This window comes from Synchiropus splendidus, chromosome 18, assembly GCF_027744825.2.
Source record: "Synchiropus splendidus isolate RoL2022-P1 chromosome 18, RoL_Sspl_1.0, whole genome shotgun sequence".
Classification (NCBI taxonomy): Eukaryota; Metazoa; Chordata; class Actinopteri; order Syngnathiformes; family Callionymidae; genus Synchiropus; species Synchiropus splendidus.
In genome coordinates this window covers 11,160,623-11,185,865 of record NC_071351.1, presented here as the reverse complement: position 1 = coordinate 11,185,865, position 25,243 = coordinate 11,160,623, and the positions used below count along the sequence as shown (strand labels likewise).

At 46.7% G+C, this 25,243-nt stretch overlaps 2 protein-coding genes across 5 annotated transcripts; one reads left to right on the top strand and one right to left on the bottom strand.

Annotated features, from left to right (window-relative positions):
• The first annotated feature begins 560 nt into the window (after positions 1-560).
• On the top strand, positions 561-11,049 carry LOC128750157 (PDZ domain-containing protein 4-like). 3 transcript variants are annotated; one of them, XM_053850442.1, is made up of 7 exons: positions 561-1,860; positions 6,754-7,058; positions 7,133-7,220; positions 7,279-7,377; positions 7,435-7,497; positions 7,555-7,656; positions 8,809-11,049. In XM_053850442.1, exons 1-7 carry the CDS (start codon positions 1,801-1,803, stop codon positions 10,435-10,437), a joined length of 2,346 nt encoding a protein of 781 aa, XP_053706417.1. In that variant the 5' UTR covers positions 561-1,800; the 3' UTR covers positions 10,438-11,049. The 3 variants fall into 3 exon arrangements, with proteins under 3 accessions (XP_053706417.1, XP_053706418.1, XP_053706416.1); XM_053850443.1 differs by lacking the exon at positions 7,435-7,497; XM_053850441.1 differs by having other exon boundaries at positions 7,435-7,656.
• A 110-nt stretch (positions 11,050-11,159) lies between these two features.
• Positions 11,160-24,622, bottom strand: kdm5c (lysine (K)-specific demethylase 5C). Of its 2 annotated transcripts, XM_053850437.1 has the most exons (29): positions 24,501-24,622; positions 21,985-22,132; positions 21,518-21,595; positions 21,320-21,442; positions 21,082-21,252; positions 20,249-20,383; positions 18,696-18,752; positions 17,756-17,879; positions 17,395-17,687; positions 17,119-17,277; positions 16,930-17,049; positions 16,702-16,860; positions 16,456-16,637; positions 16,223-16,385; positions 16,009-16,128; positions 15,742-15,936; positions 15,480-15,661; positions 15,278-15,402; positions 15,065-15,212; positions 14,915-15,002; positions 14,471-14,853; positions 14,272-14,410; positions 14,017-14,196; positions 13,705-13,833; positions 12,939-13,625; positions 12,831-12,873; positions 12,562-12,761; positions 11,949-12,119; positions 11,160-11,889 (listed from the first exon to the last, which is right to left on the bottom strand). In XM_053850437.1, the coding sequence occupies exons 1-29, from the start codon at positions 24,551-24,553 to the stop codon at positions 11,881-11,883; spliced, it is 4,764 nt and encodes a 1,587-aa protein (XP_053706412.1). In that variant the 5' UTR covers positions 24,554-24,622; the 3' UTR covers positions 11,160-11,880. The 2 variants fall into 2 exon arrangements, with proteins under 2 accessions (XP_053706412.1, XP_053706413.1); XM_053850438.1 differs by lacking the exon at positions 18,696-18,752.
• Between the last annotated feature and the right edge of the window lie 621 nt (positions 24,623-25,243).

Below are 25,243 nucleotides of genomic sequence, written 5' to 3'. Positions count from 1 at the left end.
TAAGGAGCATATTGTGCAACCATGGCGTCCCACTAAAGCCCCGAAATCAGACTGTGAAAAGTCATGTTTCCATCCTATGGGACCTTTGGGGGCTTCAAAGTGTTCAATGAGCACTCATCCAGTCCTCTGCTTGTCAGAGTTGCAGGGAGCTGGAGCCCATCCCAGCTACTTTAATGACTACTCAGCATTAACGCTCTGAAGTGCCTCCACACCCTTCATTGTTTATTCACTCTCCCACACAGTCGTCTCCTCGCTCATCCTCACCTCTCAATTCACCCACTCACACCTGTTATTCGACATCATTTCGGCGGCGACACACAGCCTCATGGAAATTCACGACTGGTTCTCCACCTGCTTTGGGTTTGTGAAGTGATTCCACAAGGTGTGGGTGCGCTCCGATACTGTCCTGCTTAGAGACTCCCCCTGCTGAGGAGAGGTGGCAGGAGGAGCATCAAATGAGGTGTGGGGAGAAACGATAGGGGGCTGCACGGCCCAGCCCTTGAGCTGAGGAGGAGAGGGAGAGAGCTTCAGTTGAAATTCAGTTGCGGCAGGGAAGCACAGGCATCAGCATGCTCCTTCAGCAGCAGCAGACACTCCGCCTTTTGTGAGCCCCCTCGCTGCAGTGGGAGGGGGAGCGCGTTACTATCAAGCCCAAGGGGAGAGGCCAAGAAGTATCCTCCAATCCAGTGATTCCTCTCATTTTGAGAGGCTGCAGATGAGTTGAGACACTCGCCTCAACACTTCCCTGGAATACTTTTTTTTTTTTAAACACGCATCAGTGGATATTTCCATTAGGCTGCATGCAGAAGGACTTAAATGGACTTCCATTCTTGACTGTTTCCTCCTCATTGTGGGCTGAAGATGGACTGGCTTCAATAGAGTTTCCACTCAGGGGATTTAGAAAAGTAGTTGGAACGGAAAGAGTCTGGGAGGAGATCCCGGGCCTCCCCTGAAGGCTGGGTGAGTCCACCCCACTTGAGTAATATGAGTCAGAGTTCAGGTGTAGTGGAGTGTAAGTGGGGATTAGCAGCTTCAGCCGCTTATAGCTGGCAGCAAACAGTGATTTGAAAGTGCGGAGATTAGAGTGAAGGAGGGGACAGGAGGATGTGAGAGCCTGCTCTCTTTCTGCTCAGGGTGCAGCTATTAACGCACCCAGGTCCTTCCCAGCAGCCAGAGGACAATTGAATCAGTTGGGCTCAGACTCGGTCAATACCCGACTCCGTCTGACCTGATGGAAGCCACGTGAATCGATCGCTGGAATGTAAATATTGATGAGGAACGAGCCTCACACGTCACAAAATCCCATCGATCTGGGAGCAGGTTGTCGCTCCTGTCTGCTTAAGAGGTCACTCACTCAATTGCAGTCCAGACTTGGAGTGCTGAGTCGGCGTTAATGTTGAGAACCGGTGGTGTTTATCATCGCTGGCAGGTGCTGCTGAAACTCTTCATCATGACTGAGGGACGTTTGTGTTGGAGGCCAGCTGACGGCTACTGAAGCAGACACAGAACTGAAAGAAGTTCAAGTTTTAAGAGCCGCCATGTCATGGCAGAGAGCAGAGCGAAAGCCTGAAAGTTGAAGAAGCAGAATGCTTCCAAGCGATGGACACACCAAACACGTGTTTCAGGATTTGGATTCTTGAGCTGTGAAAGAAGAGGACCAGCATGTGTTAAACTCAGGGGCTGAAGAGGCGAGCACGGCGCTGAGGAAGAGGGTGGGGTTCTCCCTCTGCCACAGACAAAGACCTGGTCAACAGACCTGCACACAGATCCGCACAGAACCGCACACCTTCACCAGTCAATATGGGCTGCAACATGTGTGTGGTCCAAAAGCCAGAGGAGCAGTACAGAGTCATGTTCCAGGTGAGCTCTTTCTCCTGTCACATAAAGCGCTGTGTGAGTCTCTCCCCGCCCCTTACATGACCCATCATCATTCAGAGGCGCCTGACTCGCACGATAATAACACTCATTCAGAGGATTTTGGGATTCCTGTTCCACTATCCAATATCAATTCCTGAGAGGCAGCAGGCAGAGAAAAGTTTTCTGACCTCTGTATAAACTAAGTTAGAAAAAAAATGTTCTTGTCTGTGGTTACTTAATAGTGGAACTAAATACAGCAGCAATGCAAAAAAAGTCAACATCATAAGATTACAAGCTGCAACTATCATGAACTGAATCAAAGACTCTTGTAGTGCTAATGCATTGTTTTATGCTCCATTTAGCCTAAAAAAGATCATGTTAAGATGCAGCTTTATATCTGAAAATGATCATGAGACACATTAAATCTTGTTCAGGACATAAAGTGCGTAAATGGCTGGAAGCGAAGCGAGCAAAGTGCTGCAGAGCCACAGGATGAATGGGGCTGTGGAAGCCGGGCTCACGCGTTGCCATGGTTACAGCCTCAGCACCAATGAGGGACACAGGCTCTTTCTACTCTGGTTTAGGAAACTCTTTCTCCCCGACGGCAGGTTAGTGGCGCCCCTCCCTTAGCAACAGATCTGTGGCACAGGACGCCTCAGCGGAGAATTAACTCCACTCTTTCTGGTGCCACGAGAGAGGACGAGTCCAATGGTGACAAAAGCCAAACAATAAAAGCTCCCAGTCTGCTTCTCGGCCTCTCTCGTGTCAGGAGTAAATTGGTTTCCACGCTCCACCGATCGGAGCTGAGCACAGAAGTGGAATGAGAAATGCGCGGGGTGGCGTTAGAGGGAACAAGTGTCGTGATTATAGAGTGTGACCCGGTCTAACGGAGGTTGTGGACAACGCTTTGTATCGTGTCACTTGAGTGAAGCTTGTTATACAGCGACAGGTCCGACAGGAGGCAACGTATTTAAAAGAGAACGTCTTCAAGTCGAGAAATATGCCTTATATTTGGAGGTTAAAAAGCGATTGGGAATGTTAATTCATTCAACACGTCATATTAAAGGTTACACATCATGAAAGGGGTTAAGACGTTGTTCGGAACCTTCATTAAATGCGAGCTGATCGGAGCTGCAACACATTATTGTTGTGATCATGAGCTGTCAGGTAATAGCCTGCACATTGACCCCAGATAATTACATTTTTTTTATCGAATTAAACGCTTAAAAAATGTCACGGCGCTGAGCGGGGCAGGTATTTTCCACAAGAATGAGCCGTTTTGTTTTCAGCCAGATAATAAGAGAAGAGCAGCTTGTTAGATCTCTCCATCAAAACACCAAAGGAATCAACCTCATGCATTATAAATGGAGCTGCTGTGCCACACGCGCTCAATTATATTTCCCCATCAGGTGATGAAATTTTCAAAAATCATCTGTTGAGTCTTGGGCTACGCGCCTGTCCCACACAATAAACCTGTCCCCTGCAGCCGCTCCTACCTTCTCTCCTCCGCTCCCCGTCTTTGTAAATCAGGTCTCAAAGGAAGTCTGTTTCCATGGCAACCGCTGTCATTAAACAAGCCCAATGTGGTTTATTCACAATGACCCAAGGAAAGATGCTGACACGGGGAAGAGCGTGGATGAGTGTGTGTTGCTGGCAGACAAAACAACAGCGTGAGCGCAGAACAATAACGCTGATACTGCATTGTTTGTTTATCTCTGTTTCTGTCGCAGCACTTTTCATTCATGGATGAATCGGTGCTTCCTTCACTGGTCCTTCCAGCTCCTGCTTTCGCTGCAGGTTAAAGATTTCAGGAAAGAAGGACACACTATTATTATTATTATTATTATTATTAGCTTACTAGCACTTCACAACAGGGCAGGAAGTGTTCATGCTATCTAATGCAAGCCTTTCAAAATCCTGTCCAAAACATCCCAAAATATCAAGATGAATTGATTTTTGTAGCACAGTTTACGCCCCACGTCAGTAAATAAACTGCTCTCATATTCATATTTTCACACCTGTCCTCCCCAAGATAGAATGAACCCCTGAAAAACATGGCTGAATGTAGCTTCAGATTTAACTTGGACCTGTTTTACAGCGGAAAGTCAAGGAGTTTAATCGGCAGATGAAGAGTTAAAATACTCAAAATGTTTGGTCCTTTTGAGCACAGTCTAAATATTTATAGAGATATTCATTATAATAGAAGTTTTGATCCACACAAGGGAATAAAATTAGTCCAAATGGAGGGTAAAGTTGAGAAACAAGGAGCAACACAACACTTCCTGTGTCCAGTCGTGTGGTCCAGTGAAAAAGAGAGCAGCCTGGCAGATGTTTGAATCACTTTACTCAGAACAAACTCTTTCTAAAGGCAAGAGGAGGCTGGGATTCAGTATTCTCATGTATTCTCATGTATACAGTTTGTAGCATCTACATTGTCATTGAAATGAGAAATGAAAAGTCATACGTGGTTTGAAGAATATACTCATTTCAAAAGTTAAAATGCAGAAAAGAACTGAGCCTGCTGTTGGAGCTCGAGGTTCTCCCTCCCATCATGCATCGCTTTTAAAAGACTCTTGAACATGGAGCTCAAGCTTGAGTGCACACTCTTAAGTCACAGCTCAGTCACCATTGAAAATGTACTGACTCCTGACTGGTCTGTTGCCGCCTCTTTTGCTGTCGCTCAGATAGGGTTATCATGACAGGAGAGAGTGGAGGTGTTGATGTCAAACTACCCAGACTTGATCATTAAACCTAACTTGACCATCCGTTCCTCCCAAAATCCCTCCGAGGCTTGTTAGTTCACCACCATCAGCTGAGCAGCCCCTCAGATCAATACTTCCTGCTGTTATCAGTCCATCCGCCCACGCCGGCCGCTTGTCTATTTCAATTTCCTCACTGATCGCAGCGGACTGTTTCCAGATGATTCTATCTGAAGGTCACTTCTTCCACTTTCACACTGAGATGAAACGAATCAGTTAACAGGAACTCTGTGTGGTAGGAGATGAGATGGACTCGCAGAAGACGAGGTCGGTGCCGTGGATCAGACGGTGGAGTTACACTCAAACACGAGCATCATAAAACTATGATATTAAGTAGCAGAGAAATCCTCAAGGTGAGGGATCTCAAAGTGTCTGAGTAGTGACTTAGCCGCGTGACTTTGTTCTGGTTCACACCCAGACCTCAGAGTGAAAGAAACTAGGTGACTTCCTCTCCAAGTTTCCACGCCTTCTGAGAGATTTTCCTGCTTCCATTCTCATGGCCACGGAACCCTCCTGCTGCCTTCAGAGAGCAGCTTTGTGGCCGTGAGTGACAGGCCTGAATCCTGAGGACGAGTGGGGTGGGGTCACCTCATTCATTATCAATGAGAGGAGCTTTGAACGTGACTCATACAGGGCAATGCGGACCCCTGTTCAACAGATTTCGCTCCTGCTCTCTGGGTTAGTAGGTCGCAACTCTCTGAGACATACAAAGCACCGCAGACACCCCCTGCAACCCCCCACCCCTGCCGCGGTCGCTATCTTTGTATTAAAAAATGCATTTTATTCAGAAGAAACAACAAAACATCGACAAAACTCTGTGTCGCACAGTTGGGGGTACTGGAGGCGGCTGAGGGTGGAGGCGATGCGGGAGATGAAAGAGAACGGGGTGAGGAGTGGGGGAGGCACATGGAGGCTAATGATGCTGTGAACAGCTTTTCAAGGAATCGCCTTTGAATGTAAACAGAGCGAGAAGGTTGAATAAATACACACAATGGAGCCTCACGGGAACAACTACATGCCGGATGAATAATTTCCCTTTTAAACTGGATTGTAATGTTGAAACACACACAGATAGCAGGCTAAATCCTGGAACATTAACACGGCCACGGCAGCACAGGGAGGGAGGCCTTGGCTTTAATGCTTAACTGTTGGTGAGTACAGGTGGCAGAGGGGAAATATGGGCTTGTGAGAGTTCCGCCAACAAATCCAAGCTAAATCATAATGTAACTGACCTAAGATTGTGTACTTGAATACTTTACTGTATGAAAGGAATGGCTTCCAAACAGCGGTTCCAAGAAGAACATTGTTTGACTTCAAATCCAACCTTCTCTTCTCAAAACCATAAAGAGGCAGGGAACATTTCTGCTCGATACTTCAGAGGGCAAGATTTATGAGGTGGGAAAAGCAAAGGCACAAGCGGAGATGGACCTGCTGAATTGGATAAAAACAGGGGAGCATGAGGGACAGGAGGGATAAAGTGCTGAGACAGCATGTGAGAAGGGATGAATGACACAGAGACGGAGACGTGGCGCTAAAGGGCGGAGGTGGCGGAAGGTTCTTGTGTGTGGAGGAATACTGGCATGTAATTACTGGAAGCAGACGGAGGAGGTCAAAGACGGAGGAAAAGTGTATAAAAAACACATTATGGATCTATAAAAGCGTCTGATAAACACCCGTGAATGCATCGTTCTCTCAACTGAATAAAAAAACTGTTCTGGCTCTGCTAACAAAGAGAGAGTCGCGCGCCGCTGTCCGTGGTGCTGAAACGAAACCTCGATGCAAAAGGCGTCCTCAGTGAAAATAAAAACATGCACGAGAAAGAGGTAACTTTCACTTCCTCTGCTTCTCTCCTCAGAATGCTCACAACACACTGTGCTCTTCTGACTCCCAGTATGACAGCTTGTGTTCAGTCACCAAGGAGTGTTCGACTTCACAACGTTCACAACACTGTATTTTGGTCTGTTACGATCTCACTATCCATCACCACACTCCCAGAGTAAAATTGATCATAAGGACCTTTTAAAAATATTTTTCACGAGTGCATAGTTCCTTCAAACACACAGAAGCCCGTCCTCCATGTGTTGGTTGAATCCTCGTAGAGTCACAATGCATATGTTTTCCAATGCCTCCACTCTAGGTGAACACAAAGCAGCTCACTGGTCTCTCTGGGGACCCCACCCTGGGTGTTCGGAACCCGGTTCTGTCTGGTATACTGAGGCATGGAGCCCGCCATCGCGCCGCTCTGAACGGAGCCCCCGCAGGTCTGGTGACCGTGGGCACGGCCGACTGTGTCGACAGCTGCACCCAAACAGACATCAGCTTCCAGCATATGTTGACCCTTGGTCGGGGTAGCCAGCACCCCTGTGGAGCCCCTGCACCCCCGCACCCTCCCCCTTCTCCCCCTCTGCCGCCGCTGCTGGAGCCGTATCTGCTCAATGAACTGTGAGTGGAAGTGACAGACCTCAGTCTTGGACCACTTCCATCCTGAGTAACAGGAACTCTTTTTTCACCCACAGCTTCATGGACCACGTCTACTATGATCCGGTGGACTACTTTGACGTGGCTCAACACGAGGCGGACCGGCAGGAAGAGCTGGAGTACGAGGTAACGCTGGATGTCACACAAGGTCTCCCTGCTGCCCCTCTCACCATCTTTCCTCCAGGAGGTGGAGCTGTACAAGTCTCAGCAGCAGGACAAACTGGGCCTGACTGTGTGCTACAGAACAGATGATGAGGAGGATCTAGGGATATTTGTGGGCGAGGTAAAGAGAAGCCCCACTCGCTTGGTCGAGAATCACCATCAACCCCTCCTTTCACAGGTGAACCCCAACAGCATTGCCGCTATGGACGGACGCATCCGGAAAGGGGATCGAATCCTGCAGGTCTGCCTCCCTCCCGACCTTGTGAGACTCGTTCAGAACCAAACCGCTGTCTTTCAGATTAACGGCGTGGACGTCCAGGACAGAGAGGAAGCAGTGGCCATCTTGACCAGAGAGGACAGCACGAATGTGTCGCTCCTGCTCGCGAGACCCGAAATAGAAGTGAGGAAATGGAATTGTGTTGAGCAAATACACTCTCTCACACACACACACACACACACACACACACACACACACACACACACACACACACACACACACACACACACACACACACACGAGCGTCGGCCTCCGGGGGGACTGCTCATTAGCATGAGACAAATGGAGACCAGAGGCAACACAGCGATGGACACGATAGTGAGACCGAGTGTTTCTGGATTCAAGGTGACTCCAGCAACAGATACAAGACTCACCTTCATCACCTGAATTCAATGCAAGAGTAGGTTTCGTAGGAAAAATCAATCTACTCACTAGTAACGTTAATATTTTACATGAAATGAAAAATCTAATACATAGATTCATATTTTTCCTAGTAAACAAAGACTTCATACTTACACGGGTTTCCTTTCAGCACTCTGGTTTCCTCCCATGAATAAATTCCAACCACCTTTTAGACCAACAAAGCTAACACTTTTTAGTCCAGACTAAATAATATAAAAACGTGTCCAGTGATTCAATTCTTGCAGTGATTTACATCATAAAATATAAAGAATTTGCCGTGTTTTCTATTCATTACATTTATTATAAAGTTAATTTTATATTTTATTTTTAGCGTTTGACATCTCATTCTAGATTTTTCATCTGTCCTGACACATTTTTATTGACTTTTTTCCCCTCAAAATATGTTAAATGCATTTTCTGGTTTTAAGAAAGAATTTTGGTGCCACTGTGAGGTACAAAAAAAGTTGTATTATGAAGAACAGTGGCTCCGTTGAGAGTATTTGAGGAGAGACTTGTGGCTGAGGTGGTTGAGAAGGAGCCAGAGGGCAGATCCAGACGCCGCTCATTAAACCCAGCTCACACACTAACACACGGCCGCCCTGTGAAGTACGTCCTTGTAGCCAAGACATGGTCAAAGGAAGCACCTGTGGAAGGCAGCTGCCGGGTTTATCGGGTTCAAGCTCGCATTAAGATTCCACAGAGGAGAAAGGCTCATCAGAGATCGGAGCGTTTTCTAGCGTCGAGGGGATGAAAGAGGATCAGCACAATAAGTGAAAACAGCTTTCAGCAGTATATAACAAATAATATTGGGTCGCTCCAAACCTTCTGTGAGGGCAAGTCAGCTGGTGGTCAAATGGAGTTTGTCTTCCCCAGGATCAGGACGTGGAGGTGGATCCTGAAGAGCCTGTGGACAGTTCCGCCCGCCTGGCCAGCGACCTGATGTCAGGCAGCAGCACGGTTCTGGGGACAGTGGCGTGCGGTGTGAGCAGCTACTCGTCAGACCTTCTCCAAACGGTGCTGAGCAACAGCCAGGAGCTGGACAGCGGCGTGGGCCGCACCGATGAGAGCACTCGCTACGAGGAGTCTTCAGAACACGACCTGCTGGGGGACGACCACACCAGCGCCCCCAACACCAATGCCACCAACACCCCAGGCAGCATGCGGAGGTTCCTGTCCAGCCGCGGAGGAACCCCACCGCTGCTCCGTTCCCAAGACCTGCAGTTCAGCACGGACTCTCTTTTGGGACTGGACAGTGGGGATCCGGTGAGGGCGGCGCTGCCGGGGCTGACGGAGGAGGAGTGTGAACGCTACAAGGAGCTCTTGGAGATCAAGTGCTTCTATGAGAAGAACAGAGACGGGCCTCAAGATGAAGTGTCTCTGGATGTGAATAGGAACGAGAACCTGACTCAGCACGAGATGGCTCTGCTGGAGGAGGAGCTGCGTCACCTGGAGTTCAAGTGTCGGAACATCCTGAGGGCGCAGAAGATGCAGCAGCTGAGGGAGAGGTGTCTGAAGGCCTGGCCCCTGGAGGAGAGCGCCGGGACGAGCCCGGGAGCAGGCGGCCTGTGGGACATCAACGAGCTCCCCGAGAAGGAACGCCTGGACAACACAGGAGGGGGGGGTCGCAGGAGCACCCCTCTGGTGAACCAGGGCCTGGAGAGGGAAGAAGCAGTGCCACCCAGGCCGAGGGGCGAGGAGCAAGCCAACCTGAACCACTCCACACACTTCAATAAGAGGGGCTTTGAGCCAAGGAGCTCAAGATCGCTGTCCCAAAATGGGGGTTCCCGTCGGGCCTCAGAGGGAGGAGGGGTGAGGCGTAAGGAGAGCGACGGCTCGGACCAGAACAGCCCGTATCTGTCCCAGCCACCCCAGAGGTACCGGAGCTGCATGCAGCTGAGGTCCACCTCAGACCGGTTTGGAGGACTCCAGGAAGCCTCCAGGGAAGACGACATGGACCCCGACGGGGACAGCAGCCCGATGAGTCTGGGGAGCACGTGCAGGAATCTGGAGCTCATCCCCAAAGCCACGCCCACCTCCCCTCGGATGGAGTGGAAGGTGAAGATCCGGAGCGACGGCTCCCGTTACGTGGCCAAGCGGCCCGTGAGGGACCGTCTGCTGAAGGCGCGCGCCATGAAGATCAGCGAGGAGCGCAGCGGCATGACGACGGACGACGACGCGGTGAGTGAGATGAAGATGGGCCGCTACTGGAGCAAAGAGGAGCGCAAGCAGCAGCTGCTGAAGGCTCGGGAGCAGCGGCGGCGTAAGGAGTTCATGATGCAGAGCCGCTTGGGCTACCTGAGGGAGCGCGACACAGGCCAGCAGGGGGCGACACAGTACGAGTCCAATAACGTCCTGGAGCTGTGCCATCGCAAGAGCAGCAAGAAGCGTAGTCGCAGAATCCTCGACAACTGGTTTACAATTCAAGAACTTCTGACTCACGGGAGCAGATCTTCTGATGGGTCAAAGGTCTACAACCCCCTGCTGTCTGTTACCACCGTGTGACGGTCTCCAGGAGCACAAACACGTCAAAGATCAACTGAAGCCGTTTTCAGCTTCAGTTTAGCCACATTCAATTCAATTCGTGACTTTGTTTTTTAACAAAAAAAAAACCCTCCCATTTTGACACAACTTAACTAAAAAATCACTTACCATGGAAAAGTTCCACACATACATTTTTCCAAGACATTTCAATTCAACGAAGAAAAGCACAAACAACTCTGGGCGTGTCGGCGTCTCCGTACTGTAAACCAACAGCGACACCTGCTGTTAGAAAGGAGCACAACCCTTATAGTTTCCTAAGTTACGCTCAACATCGATGTTACCTGAAGCACTGACTAGATCAGCACTAGCTGAGTTTCACGATGCTCTTTGTGTATATATATATTTGATTTGACGCCAGCCATGAAGCACATTTTGTGATACGAAAGTACAAATGTTCTGTGTACTAATAACTGTTGAAGCAAATAACCAGGTTGACTGACAGACCTGAAGCATGTTTGAAGCCGCAGGGCCTTTTTGAATACAAACTTTTCTTAATCTGTTCTTGTTGGTGTTTTCTAGAATAGAATGAAATCCAGCCGTTTTTTCGACTTTGTGGCGTCTTGTCTAATGTTTTTCCAGTCAAGTTTTTTTCTAAATAAAAGTGTGTTCTTGAAGTGTGTCTCAGAGTGATGGTAAGAATCAAACACATCTTAAACAATGCTAAAACTTTATTTTCTAACAAGAGTGAAAAGAAACAAAGGCAACATTAAAATGAACATTTTTTTTACACAAACTCACGACAGCTTTGTGTCTGTAATATCAATAATAATAATAATATAATTATAAACCAGTGAAACAAAAGAGTAAAGTTTTGGTGAAAGTGACAGGGAGAAGAACATAAACAGCATCACAGGGGAGAAAAGAAAACAGAGGTAAAGGTTCCTTTCTGGGGGAAAGTAGCACCAAAAACATGGAGTCCTGTTTTTAAACACTTTCCAAAAGTGTACTCAGTTTATACAAAGTCTATGTCCTCTCAAAACAGCCAACACAAGAGTCAGTAGAACTCAGAAGAGTGTAACAATGGCGCCGTTGTCCAAGTTCAGCTGTGAAAACCTGTGGCTCCGTGGCTCTGGAATCTTGCTCCGGACAACATCCGGCGCAGGAGGCTGGCTGGAGTGAAGCTGAACCGCCGTTGCCTCATGGAAACGCCATTTAATACAGTTGGGTAACATACTGACCAAGCTCAGTGACTGGATATGGGCGAGTCCCACCTTGCTCAGACTTCGTGCTTTTGAGGGAGGAGAGGTGAAGGAGGGAGGGTGGAGTGTAGCGGAGAGGTGGCTCTATCAGGGAGTGGGGTGATGGTGGGGAAGGATGTCCTGCATCTTTTGTTTTCTCTACCTAAGCATCCACCTGACCGGTCCGCTCGGTAGATGACTTATTCAGATAAACCTCCATCGCTGATCACAAACTCTGCCAGGAGAAAGCAAACATCAAGACGTGTGTCGGTAGAAAGGATGCGTCAGCTCTACCTCTGGCTGAGGGGAAGTGCTGAGTGGCGGGGGGCAGGTTTTCTTGGACTCTGAGGCGTCCAGTGACGGGACCCCAGCCTCGTCTCCACGCCCTGCTCGGTGGCTCTTCCGCTTCCTTTTGGAGTCTTTGTTCCTGTTGCGGCTGTTGCGCTGCTGCTCCTCAAGTTCAATCTGAAAGGGAGGGAAGGAGTGCGTGAAAGACTGGCCAGACATGCAGGCAGGAAATACAGCGCAACTACAAAATAAAAGCACATAATTACCTTCAAAATAATATTTTTCACTGAGCTCTTCAGGACAAAAATAAATTACCGGAACAATCCTCTTCCGCTCGACTTGTGGGAACAGCTTTTAGAAATGCAACAGCGTCGGGACGACATGGAGACGCAACGCAAACGTATCCCACCCGAGGTCAGCGCGAGGTCATTTAAAAATTTAATAACATCAAGACAGAAAAAAGGTTTTTAAATGTCCTAACTATATTAATAGCCAAAATGATATTTGTCTTTCAGGGTCCAATAACATGTTTCATTATCTTACGTAAACACGTTTGTAGGGTTAGTCAAATATATGACTCCTCTGTGAACAGAAACCTACTCCAGCAGGCGGCACTGACCTGGATTAGAGTCTGCAGCATGAGTCTGGGTGGCTCGGAAGCTGCCTGCAGAACTCTGTTGATGGTGTGAGTCTGGTCCAGGGACACCTCCAGAAGGTCTCCTTCCAGCTGCAGCTCCTCCAGGAGGACCCTTGTGGTTGCTGAGATTTCGATGACGTGTCCTTTGAGGCCGGGCAGAAGGGACTGGAGGGAGCCCACGTCTGACAGAGACAGAGAGTCAGTGAGGAGTCTGCGGTCACAACTGACATGAAGGGAGGTGAGACACTCACCGGTGACGGAGGACTGCGTCCCAACACCGTTGACACTTTCGGCCTGAGGATCAGACTCATATTAGGCAGGGTTGTCCAACAGTCAAAAAACGTCTCCATCTGACTCACCTTCTTCTTCTTCTTTGGAGACTCTTCTGTCAGGTCTATCACACCCTCTTCTTCCCCTCCTTCTGAGTCTGACAGAACAATAACTGCTCCCAAGTCTTTCTCCTTCTCAGTTTCTGCAGCAGACTCACAATGAAGAGTGTCTTTCAGTTCCCGCAGCTTCTTGAGAGCGAGCTGCAGCTCGGGGGTGTCCAGAGCCTCCTTGGCGCGGCCCTGCCAGGTGATGGCTCTCTCAGTGAGACACTGCAGCGCCTCTCCTTCAGGCAGCCGCACCGGAAGTCTCTGCAGGGCCACCAGAAGAGCCAGGATAGTCTCCAGGCGGGGGCGCCGCGAGCGCTGGCATTGCAGGCACAAGAAGCGCGAGTCCCAGTCCCACCAGCAATAGGGGGATTCCAATGGTCCAGAAGAGGGGAGCAGGGCCGGGAAGGGGACACAACCTCCATGAAACCATTCTTTACACAGATGGCAGCGCAGCTGAGGGGCTCGTGGACGCCCACCACAGACGCACACAGACTGGAGAGGAGACGTATGATTTCCGTTTTCTTTCAAGGGCGTCTCAGAGGGGGCAGATGAGCTTGTGTCCATGGCACCGTCCTGATGGTCATCAAGTCCAGGTTTACACATGTTGACCTTTCGTAGCCGGAGAAGAGCCTCCTTCTCCTGGTGTTCTCCTTCTTTGAAGGCCATGACCTGCATAGTGAGAGAGAGCACAATATCAGACGAGAAAGCCACAACACGACTGAGTCAAACGGTGGGACGTTTTCCTCACAATGGCGGCTGGGTCTCTGAGATCCTGAGCCGAGAGGCCCAGGGTGTTTGTGTCAGGGTCGTCGACAGGCTCCCCAAACGGCTCTGTGCCATCTCGCCTCTCCCTTCTCTTTGCACACGGACATAAGACCTGCAGCAAAACATTGGTTTAAAGCTCGAAACTGAGACAATTTCATGCTTTAATTCCACACTGCAACCACTTCTAACTTTGAGACGAACCATAAACAGCTCATTCAGTTTCTTTAAGTTGCAGCTTAAATCTATCACTAAAAACATATTTAGATATTAAGGGTTCACTAAGTTCAATATTCACCTCCAGCAGACTGTGCTGGCTGCTCTTTTTCAGGAAAGTCTTGCTGGCTTTGTCCCTCCAAGAGTGGGCGCTGGTCACCTGCAGCTCCAGTTGCCTGAGCTCTTCCATAAAGACGGGCAGGTCTCGACCAATAGCCACCAGGCCCTCCAGGTCGTCCAGACACGGGTAATGCTCCCCATTCTAGCCCACAGGTGCAAGGTGGTTAGTGTGTGGCGTAAACAAACCAAATCCAAACAGGCTGTGAGCAAGTGTCACCTGGATCTCCTCCAAGTCTGTGACCCAGGCCCGGGCTCGGCTCAGGCAATCCTGCAGTGCCAGAATGTTGGGCAGCCGCACCGGGATGAGCTGCGCCTCACTCACTATTGCTTCAAGTGTGGAGAGTGGGTGTTTTTGCCTGGAATAAAAAGGCTCTTTAATGTGTCTGTCGCTGGCAGGAGGAACAAGTGTGTCTCACCTGTGTTCCAGGCAGATCTGTGCTTTCTCCTCCCAACGCTCAGCAATGGTCAGCAGCTCCTGAAGCTCAGCCATAGCCGTCTCCACAGAGACGCTCTGGTGAACGTTGCACCCCGCCTCCAGGAGGTTCCTCAACACTGAGAGCGTCACCTCCTGCCTCTCCCCCCCTTCTGTGCCCAGAGTGCGCCTCACGTCTGCCAACCAGTGGCCCTGCTCCAGATGCCCCCGGAGTAAGAGGCACTCCGGCACCACCACCGGCAGATTGTTTCCCTCCTCCAACAACAACTTCAGTTCATCCGAGGGCATCGACTCTCTCCTCCAGTCCTTGTTTCCCATCAAAACCTGGGCGCGTGTCTGAAACTCGTTGGCAGTCTGCAGAATTGCCTGAAATGTACGATGTTGTGAGTCGCTGCAAGATGCACCAATCACGCGTTTCTTCTCTCACCTTCACACCATCCATCTGCTTCATCACGCATGGGAGGTTCTGCATCTTCTCGATCAGGGACGTCAGCTCCTCCACAGTCATCTTTTCGCTAAAAGTGCCAACAAACCTGTGAGATTCTGAGCCACAGCTGTCGACAGGGTTTTTAATTACCTGGACTGGGAGCGAGTGAGGAGCTCAGTGCTGGACCTCTGGCAGTGCTCTACATCTTTGAGAACAGTATTAAGCTTGCGGAGCAGCTCATTGTCTGGGAACTTCTTCTCTGCTGCTTCTGCCTTCAGCGCCTCCAGATCAGAAATTTCTACAGAGCAAGGAGCGTCTCATATTAATGTCAGAGGTCAGTCAAATAAAAGCATCACTCATTACCTATTTTGTTTCCTTCCTCCTGCTCAAGTGCCTCTTTCACTCTGTTGGCCCACGAGTCAAATGATTCAGAACGGACTTTGAGGCGGTGTAGCATCGCTAGCAACTCATCCAGGGTGTATCTGTACCTGCAAAATTGATGAGTCATGAGTAAATCCAGCTGGCTGGACATGCTTCTATTAATAAATGATATAATAATAAATACCTGAGGTAGAGCTTGTTTGTGGGACAGTTGCAGAGGTCCTGAGTGTGATACAGACACACTAGCCGCTCCGGACAGTTGGAACAGGCCAGAGCAGAGAGGAAACACGTCGTCTTACATTTGTCACACTGTCTTTCGTCATCAGGCAGCAACTCAAAAGCCTCCCGCTCGGCTTCAGTGATCCCCTAAAGACAAAGGTCAGCGGTTACCAAACTAGCGGTACAAGAGCGAAGCTCTCAACCAGACAGACATTTCGAGCTCTCACCCGTTCCATTAGACCCTTGCGCAGCTTTCTCTCCTCCTGCACGATAATAAACATTTCTCTGTGAGTCGCCGCGGCCAGATTCAGGTCGAGTTTCTCAGGACTGGCTGCCATTTTGCAGGTGAGCTCCTCGTGAGAGAATACACAATATCTTCTCAGCCTTCTGTAGTGTTCAATACATGATCGACCAGCAGGAAGCTGGAAAAAGAGAAGAACATTGAAGGCAAAATATCCTTGTGAAAGCAATGACTCACACCAGGACACACATACCCAGTCAGCGGTGCAGAAGTTGACAGCTTCAGCAAAGTTGTATCCCTGATTAAACCCACTGTGATATGCTCGGGGGAAGGTGATGACAAACTCACCAGCACACTGGTTGGTGCGCACAACCTACAAAGAAAAAAAAATTCAAAGGTCACCAAAATCTGCCTTTGGGAGTGAGTGTGCCCGCCTGTGGGAGTGAGTGCGTTCATGACAGACTGACCGGGACCCCGTGAGCCATGAGGATGTTTGGGTTCATGATGGTGACCAGTTGGTGTAGCAAATCCGGTTGGTACTCGAAAAGCTCCGGGGTCAGCTTCTTCATCACCTCCTCCAGTCGCTCAGCTGCCACAGACGGGACCCCATACCACGTCTTGGGTTCACCCCTAGAAATGAGAGTGTTAGAGGAACGACTTGGCAACACAGAATGAACAAGAGAAAGTCAACAAGCAGTACCAGTGCAGATAGTTTATGGAGTAGCTCCAGTGATCCTCAATGTGCCAGCAGAATGCTGAGAAAACCATGCCAACATAAAGCCACGGCACTTTCATCCCTGATATATCTCCATTAATGTGGCAAAGTAAGGACTGCTCCAGCACCGGCATGACATTGAGATTCCAGCCGGATCGAGCGTAATCCTGGGAAACCAAAACATTAACATTATTTCAGCCCCACAAGAACCTGTCTTCAAAACCTCCTCACCTCTTCCTCCTTTGTCAGAGTCCTCTGGCCGTTGTTCATAGGAAAGCCACTTCCAAACTCTTTGGAGTGTATATCCGCCCCATACTCCACCGTCACATCCTCCTCAATACTGCTCACCAACCTCCAGAACTCTCTCTCCACGAGCTCAGTTGGAACCATCTAAATGCATGCGGCAAGTTCAGTCAAAGTCAAAAAGCGGCATGACATCGGCTGTGAAGTCGCTCTTACATGAACAGGCATGTTGAAGTAGTCTGCTTTGAAGGCATCTGCCATCTCCCCAAAGCTCTGCAGCGAGTACTCCCGGGTGGCCTGCTCGAAGCCAAAGGCTTCCGAGGGCCTTTTGCACTCCTGTTAACAAGATAGATACATCAGAGGGACAACTTTTTGCACAAAAGCAACGACAAGACGTCAACTTACCTCTGCCACACATTTTGGACAACGCCAGTTTCCTTTGGGGGGTTCAGTGAGAGGAGGCAGCAGACAAAAAGTGTGGTAGTTGTCATCACAGCCATCACACAGCAACAGTTTCTCATCCTCATCTCCTCGTCCACACATTCGACAGACAAATGAATCCACCTTTGAGAGGAAAAAACAATGGATGAGGAGTCTTGGATAACTTGAACGACCACTCCAGTTTTCTCTCTGTACACGTTGACTTTGACTTCAACGTTCCTTCTTATCAACACTACATACACTCTGCGGGTTGTTCAGATTCCGTCGAACCCTCATGGTCATTTTGGTGCACGGCCCATCCATAACATCCCCTTCGTTGTTTTCTTTCACGCTCCCCTCTAGTATTGGGTCTTCTTCCTTAACCTCAGGCGGTACGTCGGCTTTCACCACAACACTGGGGGGTGGAGGTAGCAGGACTGCTGGGGCCCCGTCAACGTGATTTTGAGGATCCGTCTGCTCCGATTTGACTGTGGTATCAGCAGGCACGGAAGGAGAAAGGTTCTCAGTGACTGTCACGGTTTGTGGCAGCTCATCTGTAGGAAGACAAGTTCCTTAATTCACTACAATGCTCGATAACAACGCAGCCACGTCATCACTTCACCTTTCTTCCTCATTCCTCTGTCTCTTGCTACGAGGCCCAGGCCCATCATCTTTGGTCCCGCACCATAGATCTGAAGCTTCTTCAATTCTGGGTTCTTCTCTATGTCTTCTTCCGTGGGTTCAGGCTGTTAACGAAAAAATGTTTCTCATGAACGGAAATTTCCTTTGTTTTCTCTGCTGGCTAAGCAATGCTTCAAGCTTGGCAACACAACGGAAACTTGCAATGCAACACAAGAAGGGATCACACTTGGGTTAGAAAGTAAAAACAAAGAGTTACAGAGTCACTGTTCCAGACAGAGGTTAAAAGTCCACCACCAGAGAACACAAAACCACCTTGAGCAACCACACAAACTGTCAAGTGCATCACTATTTAGTCAAGACAACTGTCCAGTACGATCTAAGTCATTCATGCTCGGCGCATGAGCTACAAAGAAAAAACACTCAAAAAGCAAGCATCGACTCAGCCAAACTCTCCTCTCATACGCCCCTTCTAGATCAGTCACACTCAATGAAAACTGAAAAGCAAATTAAACAGCTTAGCAACAGCATTTAAAAATGAAATGAGGTAAGATCCATGGAAACAAGGGGGACTGATTATTAGTTTGCGCAAACACTAGAGAAGTCAAAGTGTAATATTTTACATCAATATTACAGTCAAAACTAGAGAAACGGTGTTCAACAAAAGGTGAGCTTGATTGACATCCATAACCAGTCCTGTTCTCCTGTGGTGTGGAAAATAGTTTTGAAAATGTGAACACATTCGTATTTTGAAATTAGTGAAAGCCGCTAGAAGTGTGAAATTCTATCAAGACGCTTGCATTGCAGGTTAATGAAAGTGTCGCATTTGTTAGCTCAAAGTAGGAGGAGGGCACAAGTGGTCAGAGAGGAAGACGTGAAAGAGCAGGGGCGGAAGGCGAGCTCATGGGCTCGAGAGGCAGTACCGCAGAGATGAGTTGAGAGCCATTGGGAAGAGGATGAGGGGCCAGATCCTCCTGACCCTGCAAGGGGAGACAACAACAAGAGCAACGATAAACTAAGACAAAAGGACAAAGAAGGGAAACCGGGGAGGGGGAGAGAGGGGCGGGGAGCCTGAAAAAAAAAATTAAATCTCTTTTCTGTAGCAGGTGTGTGCAACCATTTACTGACAACACACTCCAGTCATTTTAATTCAATAGACTTCACAGAAAATGAGTTATGTGTAGGATTAGTGAGGCAGAATCTTGCCCACTCTCTTGGCTAGCACTATATCAAGATCAGCATGGCGATGTAATAAGCGAGGGAGGCCAGGGAACATACAAGCAATGCTGTAACCAGAAAATGATCTTAACAATACAAGTACATAAAACACTGGTCCAGTCTCAGCTCTGTTTGGACCATTGTGATTTATGCTCTTTATATGGTTCGTGAACTAAAGAACAACCTGTGGATCGTCGGGAACAAAGAACTGAAATACAGACGACATGAAACGGAGAGCCAGAGCAGCAGCACGGATGCAGAGCACAAGAGGTCAGCAAGCAGGGATGTTGCGTCTTCACATGACTTAGTGGATAAACAGATAAATGGAAAACATTGAGCAAATCAGAATCAGCATCAGAAAAACCAAAATCCCATTTCCTTTGAAATGCTATGGATCATTGAGCTAAGCTGGAATGTTCATGTGAGACACAAGACATGTTTCAGGTGGAGGTCTGTTAAAGCAGAAAAAGACAAACCAACTTATTTCCAGGGAGCAATATTTGACGTGCTTGTCCAGGTAACCCCACCTGCACTGGACGGTTTAAGGCTGACATTCATTTCAAAGCAAGCTTTGTCTCGATGTATATAATGGTGAATGTTATATCTCTAATGAAATAGAAGGTTCTCCCCAGCGCTTTAGCAGCAAGCTCGGATTTTGGCTGTTTTGTGACATCACTGAAGGTACCAATTGTCGACATGGCCGAGTGCAGTGAAGCGGAGGACGTTGCGAGCAATATCAACGAATACCGAGTGATATGTTTTGGATTTTTTAAAGGCAGAAGAGCAGGTCCAAGGACAGGGACTCTGCTGATGCCGCCAGTGGTGACCAGACTTTCAACTTGTCCCCCATTCTTCAGACTTGCATCACCCATTTCTGACTCTCTTTTGGTTAGAAGAACTGACCTTGCATTTCTTTATTCTCCAATACTCAAGCTGGAGAGCCTGTTTACATGCATTCTAAAGGACATGCTGACAGGAGCTTCTTCTAGTGACCTCAAAGAGGCAGGTTTCCGATCCTGCTTAGCTCAACACTGTGCTGGACCTGAGGACTATAAAGTGTGGACACGACCCTCTGCTTTTGTGTTCCCCACAGACACGTCGTTGCCCCCACGCCCTGATCACAGACATCCCGTATGCTCGGAAAAAATCCTGGGGAGAACCCTGAAACCTGTTCATTCGGAGACAAGCTCACATGCTAATCTGAATTACAGTCCAAGTAATTGAAACTTTTTGTCATACAGACATTTGCTTCACTTACATCTGGCTGACAGCGATTGGCCCTTCGACCATAGGTGCTCATTTTTGATGGCTGCACAGACTGTCGGAGGGGGATGGAGTGGGGCTTGTATTCTTTGTCCACCTCTTCTCCATCATAGTGCTTTGGCTTGCAATGCTAAAAAATATTAAAACAGAATCATTAGGAAGACAACAACCACATATTTCATTTATATATATATATATATATATATATATATATATATATATATATATATATATATATATATATATATATATATATATTTATATATATATATATATAAATAAAAATAAATGAATGAAGGCATTTCTGTTGCACTTTTTTTTTAATAACCAACTAACCTTTTTTTCTTCAAAGACAATTTAAGAGCAATTTAAGAGAACTTATAATTGAAAAAAAATCTTCATTTAGTGTACGAACCGGATGCTCCTTGAACATCCAGAGCTCTTACAAAATATAAAAAAATTACGTTTTATTAGTTTAGTTTTTATTTCAATAAAACATAAAAATCCAAAAAACAGTTTAACAATGTTTAAGGATTTGTTACATTAGACTCTGCGACGTGGCTGTTCAGGACAGCTTAAGACTTGTGCCACTGTATGTGCTGTGATAAATATATTCACCCATGATTCAAGACCCAAATTTTCATTGTATTGGATCATTTGGTATCAATAACTTGTGAAAGATTAGAAGCTTTAGGCTCTTAAATGCAGTATTAGCATCACTACATCTGTCAAATGTGTCTTATTGAAACAACACCATTTCACTTTTCACACCAAATCATGAGGTAAACGTCAGACACAGAATTCTATCAAAAGAGGACTTTCAGATACCGGCAGACTGGCACCAGACTGGAACATCTCGAAGGGGTACACAATTCTCTCGTAGTGCGAGCGCAGGAGAGAGCCAATGTTCCTGCCATGAGGGTATCCCAGCCTCTGGGCTACCCGAGCCCAGCGCCGCTCCTTGCAGACCATCTCAAACCCTCCCTCATCTGTCACGACCTAGAAACACAAATACAGTTAGAGCAACATACGACCTGATAACAAAAAAAAAATCACTCTGGTCTACCTTCGACAAGCTGAAGAGGTCAAGGATCCGTCGTTCTATATGAGGGATTTTTAAAGAGGAGCCCTGAATCTCCCAAAACCTGGCAATGCGATCCAAATAATTCAGTTTGACTCGAGTCTCCGCCTGAGAAACAAAAGACAGGAATAATCAGTCACAGGTCCACAGCAGCTACGGACTTGATTTGAGGGTCACACAAACCTCCAACTCATTGAGCCTCTGGATTCGAGGGGTGAAGCGGAAGCTGTCCAACTCCACTGAGAACGGTGGCTGCCAGTCCTAGATTGCAACAGGCACACATTAAACGTATGGACAAATTTAACTTTCCAATCTACGATTGTGATCAAGTCTGAGGTGGGTATCTGACTGCCACCTGCTGTCCAACTGGGCTCATTTTTATGTGACAAAAAAATTCAAATGCTTAAAAAGTTATTTCTGCCAATAAAATACATGTATGGCAATGATATTGGGTGAAAATGTGGGAGGATATTAGCAACTAGGTGGAGGTCTGCACTCTGAATGCTTCACTAGTTCACCACCTTTATATTTATGGCAATCGATTAACTATATTTTGTGATCATAAAATTTAAACACTGAGGTACAAAGTAGGTATATTGAAGGACGTTCAGAACATAACAGTTAATCTAGAAAATATTGCAAATATTTACAAGTGGAGGTCGAATTTTGCAGATTCCAGATTTTTCTGCGATTGGTCTGATCTTGGCTATGTAGCCCAGGGGATCCTGGAACTCCTCCCATGACGGCTCAAAAACTGGACACTCCGGCGGAGGTACAAACTCTTCCCCTTCCATTGCCCTGACCAGAGAAAGGAAGGAAAGTACAACATAAATACCTTAGATGTAAGTATAAAAACTACGAAAATAGCATTTGGTTTATAACAGAATCAGTTATAAATTATTTATAAATGAAAATACACAGTAGGTAAATTAAAAGCTTTACACAAAGATACAGACAGACAGTGGCTCGATGCAGAAGACTATAGTTTAGACAGAGTTTGGTTGGTTGTCTACAAAGTACAAATTAATAAACATGCAACAAAGATGTCACCGGCTAATAGCCTTTAATACCCTTAATGCCTGGTGAAAAAAAAAGTCTTCTGCTATTGAAAATATAAGTGACATCAGAGGCCATTGTAGGAATAGCATATTAGAAGAAATGGACTTCCATGTAACCCAGAAGCAAGAGCAACAATCACAAAGTAGTGGGGTTCCTTTGTCGGACGATTATACTTGAAAACATTTTCTCATTTTTAACCAGACAAACTCGTGATTGACAGCAAGAACAATTCAGGTCCAACACAAACCAAAACATTCACAGTTGGTCCGTTAGTGCTGCGTTTGACCCTGGCCTTGGTAGCACCTCGTACAGTTTTCAACGGCGTTACGCAACACTCCACACTCCAAATAAATTATAGAGCCTACTAACCCAAATTCATGACGCTACAGTTTGTTGTGGTTTTCCCATTTGTTCGAGGCCTTCCTCAAACAATGGCGGAGAGGCCATGAACCTTGAGGGAAGGAGGCCATGAAGGCATCACTTTCAAGTGGGCTGGGCTGCACCCCGTATCACAGATTAACGCAATAACTGCACACTTTCTGGACACAGAAACCCAAAACTGGCCGCACTTGGAAACGGAAGCGTGAGAAACAATTCACGTAAGCGTCAACTCAGAACACCGGCGTCAAAACTGATGCTAACGTCACAGGTCACTCATACACGACAAACGGAGTAAACGTGTATTTTACCGGCGCAATTGAGCTTAACAGCCATCCAAGTCACAAATGTGGTCAATAACGATGACTTGGATGCCTAGTGTTCGACTATTTAAGCCTGTAGCACTCGGAATGCTAACAGTAGCACCGAGGCCTCCACTTTTCCTCCCACGGTCTTAAGTGTCTGGCGTCAGTTAGCAGTCGGCTCACCAACATGACGACGTGCTCACCGACGTTTCCATCAAGAGGAGAACAACCGGTGACCCGTGCTCGCGGCTGACTACGTGTTTCGGGAGCCTAAGCCATGTATGAGGTCACAGCCACAACATTAGTCTGGTTAGATTCCAGCCACTGACCCGCAGACACCTCGATGTCCCGGGGACAGACGGTGGAGCTGGTGCTCGCTCTCCTCCCTCTGTTGTTGTGATGACTGGTGGTGGGCTAACGTTGGCCAGCTGTGCTCGGTGCAGTAGGAAAGTTGACCCCTTTCAGCCTCAGCACTCCATACACGCCGCAGGTCGGAACACACACGAGACCGAAATACGGATTAAACACGCTCGTTTAATCATGAACGGAGGTCTCGATCTATTTCGCTGGCAATGTGATCAATCATTCTTCGACTAACGCCGTCAGTCTCTTCTGGCTATCCCATCTTTCTTAACGAGACGCCATCTTAGTTTTTTTTTTCTCACGGGCTAAGAACGCTCTTGTATCTTCACGCCCCTTCCGCCACGTTCACTCCCAAAAAAGTAGTGCCCACGTGCGCGTACGTTACATCACAACGCAGATGAATGACGTCAGGTGGGACTATGAAGAAAGTCACTTTTGATCATTGACATCAACGACTATCATAATAACCACAACTTCATCCTGGCGTGTAAATAGATTTGTATAAAAATACAAGCACACTCCAGCTAAACTCCAACTTACTGCATTGATTCGTGGAAAAAAATAAAATATTATTATGCCATTTTTGTACGATTTTCATTTAATATGCAAAACTGATGGTAATCAGTCTATAATCTATAATAATCTTTTACGCCGTTTTCAGAATTTCTTTCTATGTTTATTATTTTTACAAAAATGTGTGTCATTATTATTGTAATATCAGTACCTTTATATCTTTTCAAATCTGATCTGTATCCAATACAACATGAATATTCTTGCTACAACTGAAAGATATTTTTCTTAAAAAAATACAATAAAGTCAACAACGGCAGTATGCTTGCTCTTATTTATTTATTATTTATTTATTTTATGATTATTTGTTAAACATATGTAATATGTTTAATAAATACACCGATAAATCAATAAAAGAACCTGCTCACGATTATGGTCCAAATCAAGATGTCGATCTCAAAATGCTGCCAATCTGAATGAAATATTTAAGCAACTGTTCATCGCATGTCCTCCACCTTAGAATGAAAGCAGTTGAGGCAAAAACTCCCTACTTCAGTTGAGAGTTCTGGTGAGAACCATTGAGAAGAAAAGTGCTGCTCCACATCTTGTTGTTGTTGATGCTTGAATTCAAATACAGATTAAATACTCACCGTATTGATGTCAAATACCTCAGAAGTCACAAGGCCAAAAGAAAAAAAATCTACCAAGTGAATAAATATGAGGGCATTAATGATGATGTCAGAAAGCATTTGAATACTGCAATAAGGTGAAGAAAAACAAAGAGAAAAAACACATCACTTTACTGCATGAACACTTTATTAGAAGCAATAAATATTCACATATCTCATCTCTATTCTTCCAGCACACAAAGCACATCAACAGAGCAAAATTAAATAATCGGAGAAAGTGCACTGAGATATATATATATATATATATATATATATATATATATATATATATATATATATATATATATATATATATATATATATATACTTTTCCAGGCTTCATATTTTATTACATCTTTCTCTGCCACCTTAAAGTGAAATAATAAAAAGAAAGAAAATGAAGCATATATTTATTTTTGGCCGGTATTTCCTGTCACAATCGCTCTGAAGTATGTACAGAAAATGGCACTCACATGCACACACCTTAATACAGACTGGGAGTAATACATCCCGTTGATATGATAGCTCTCTGTATCAATATGTACATTCATTTTGTATAGTAAAATCTATTCAATAAGAGAAGATATATTCATGCAAGAAAGTTAAAAAGACACAAGAAAAGAAAA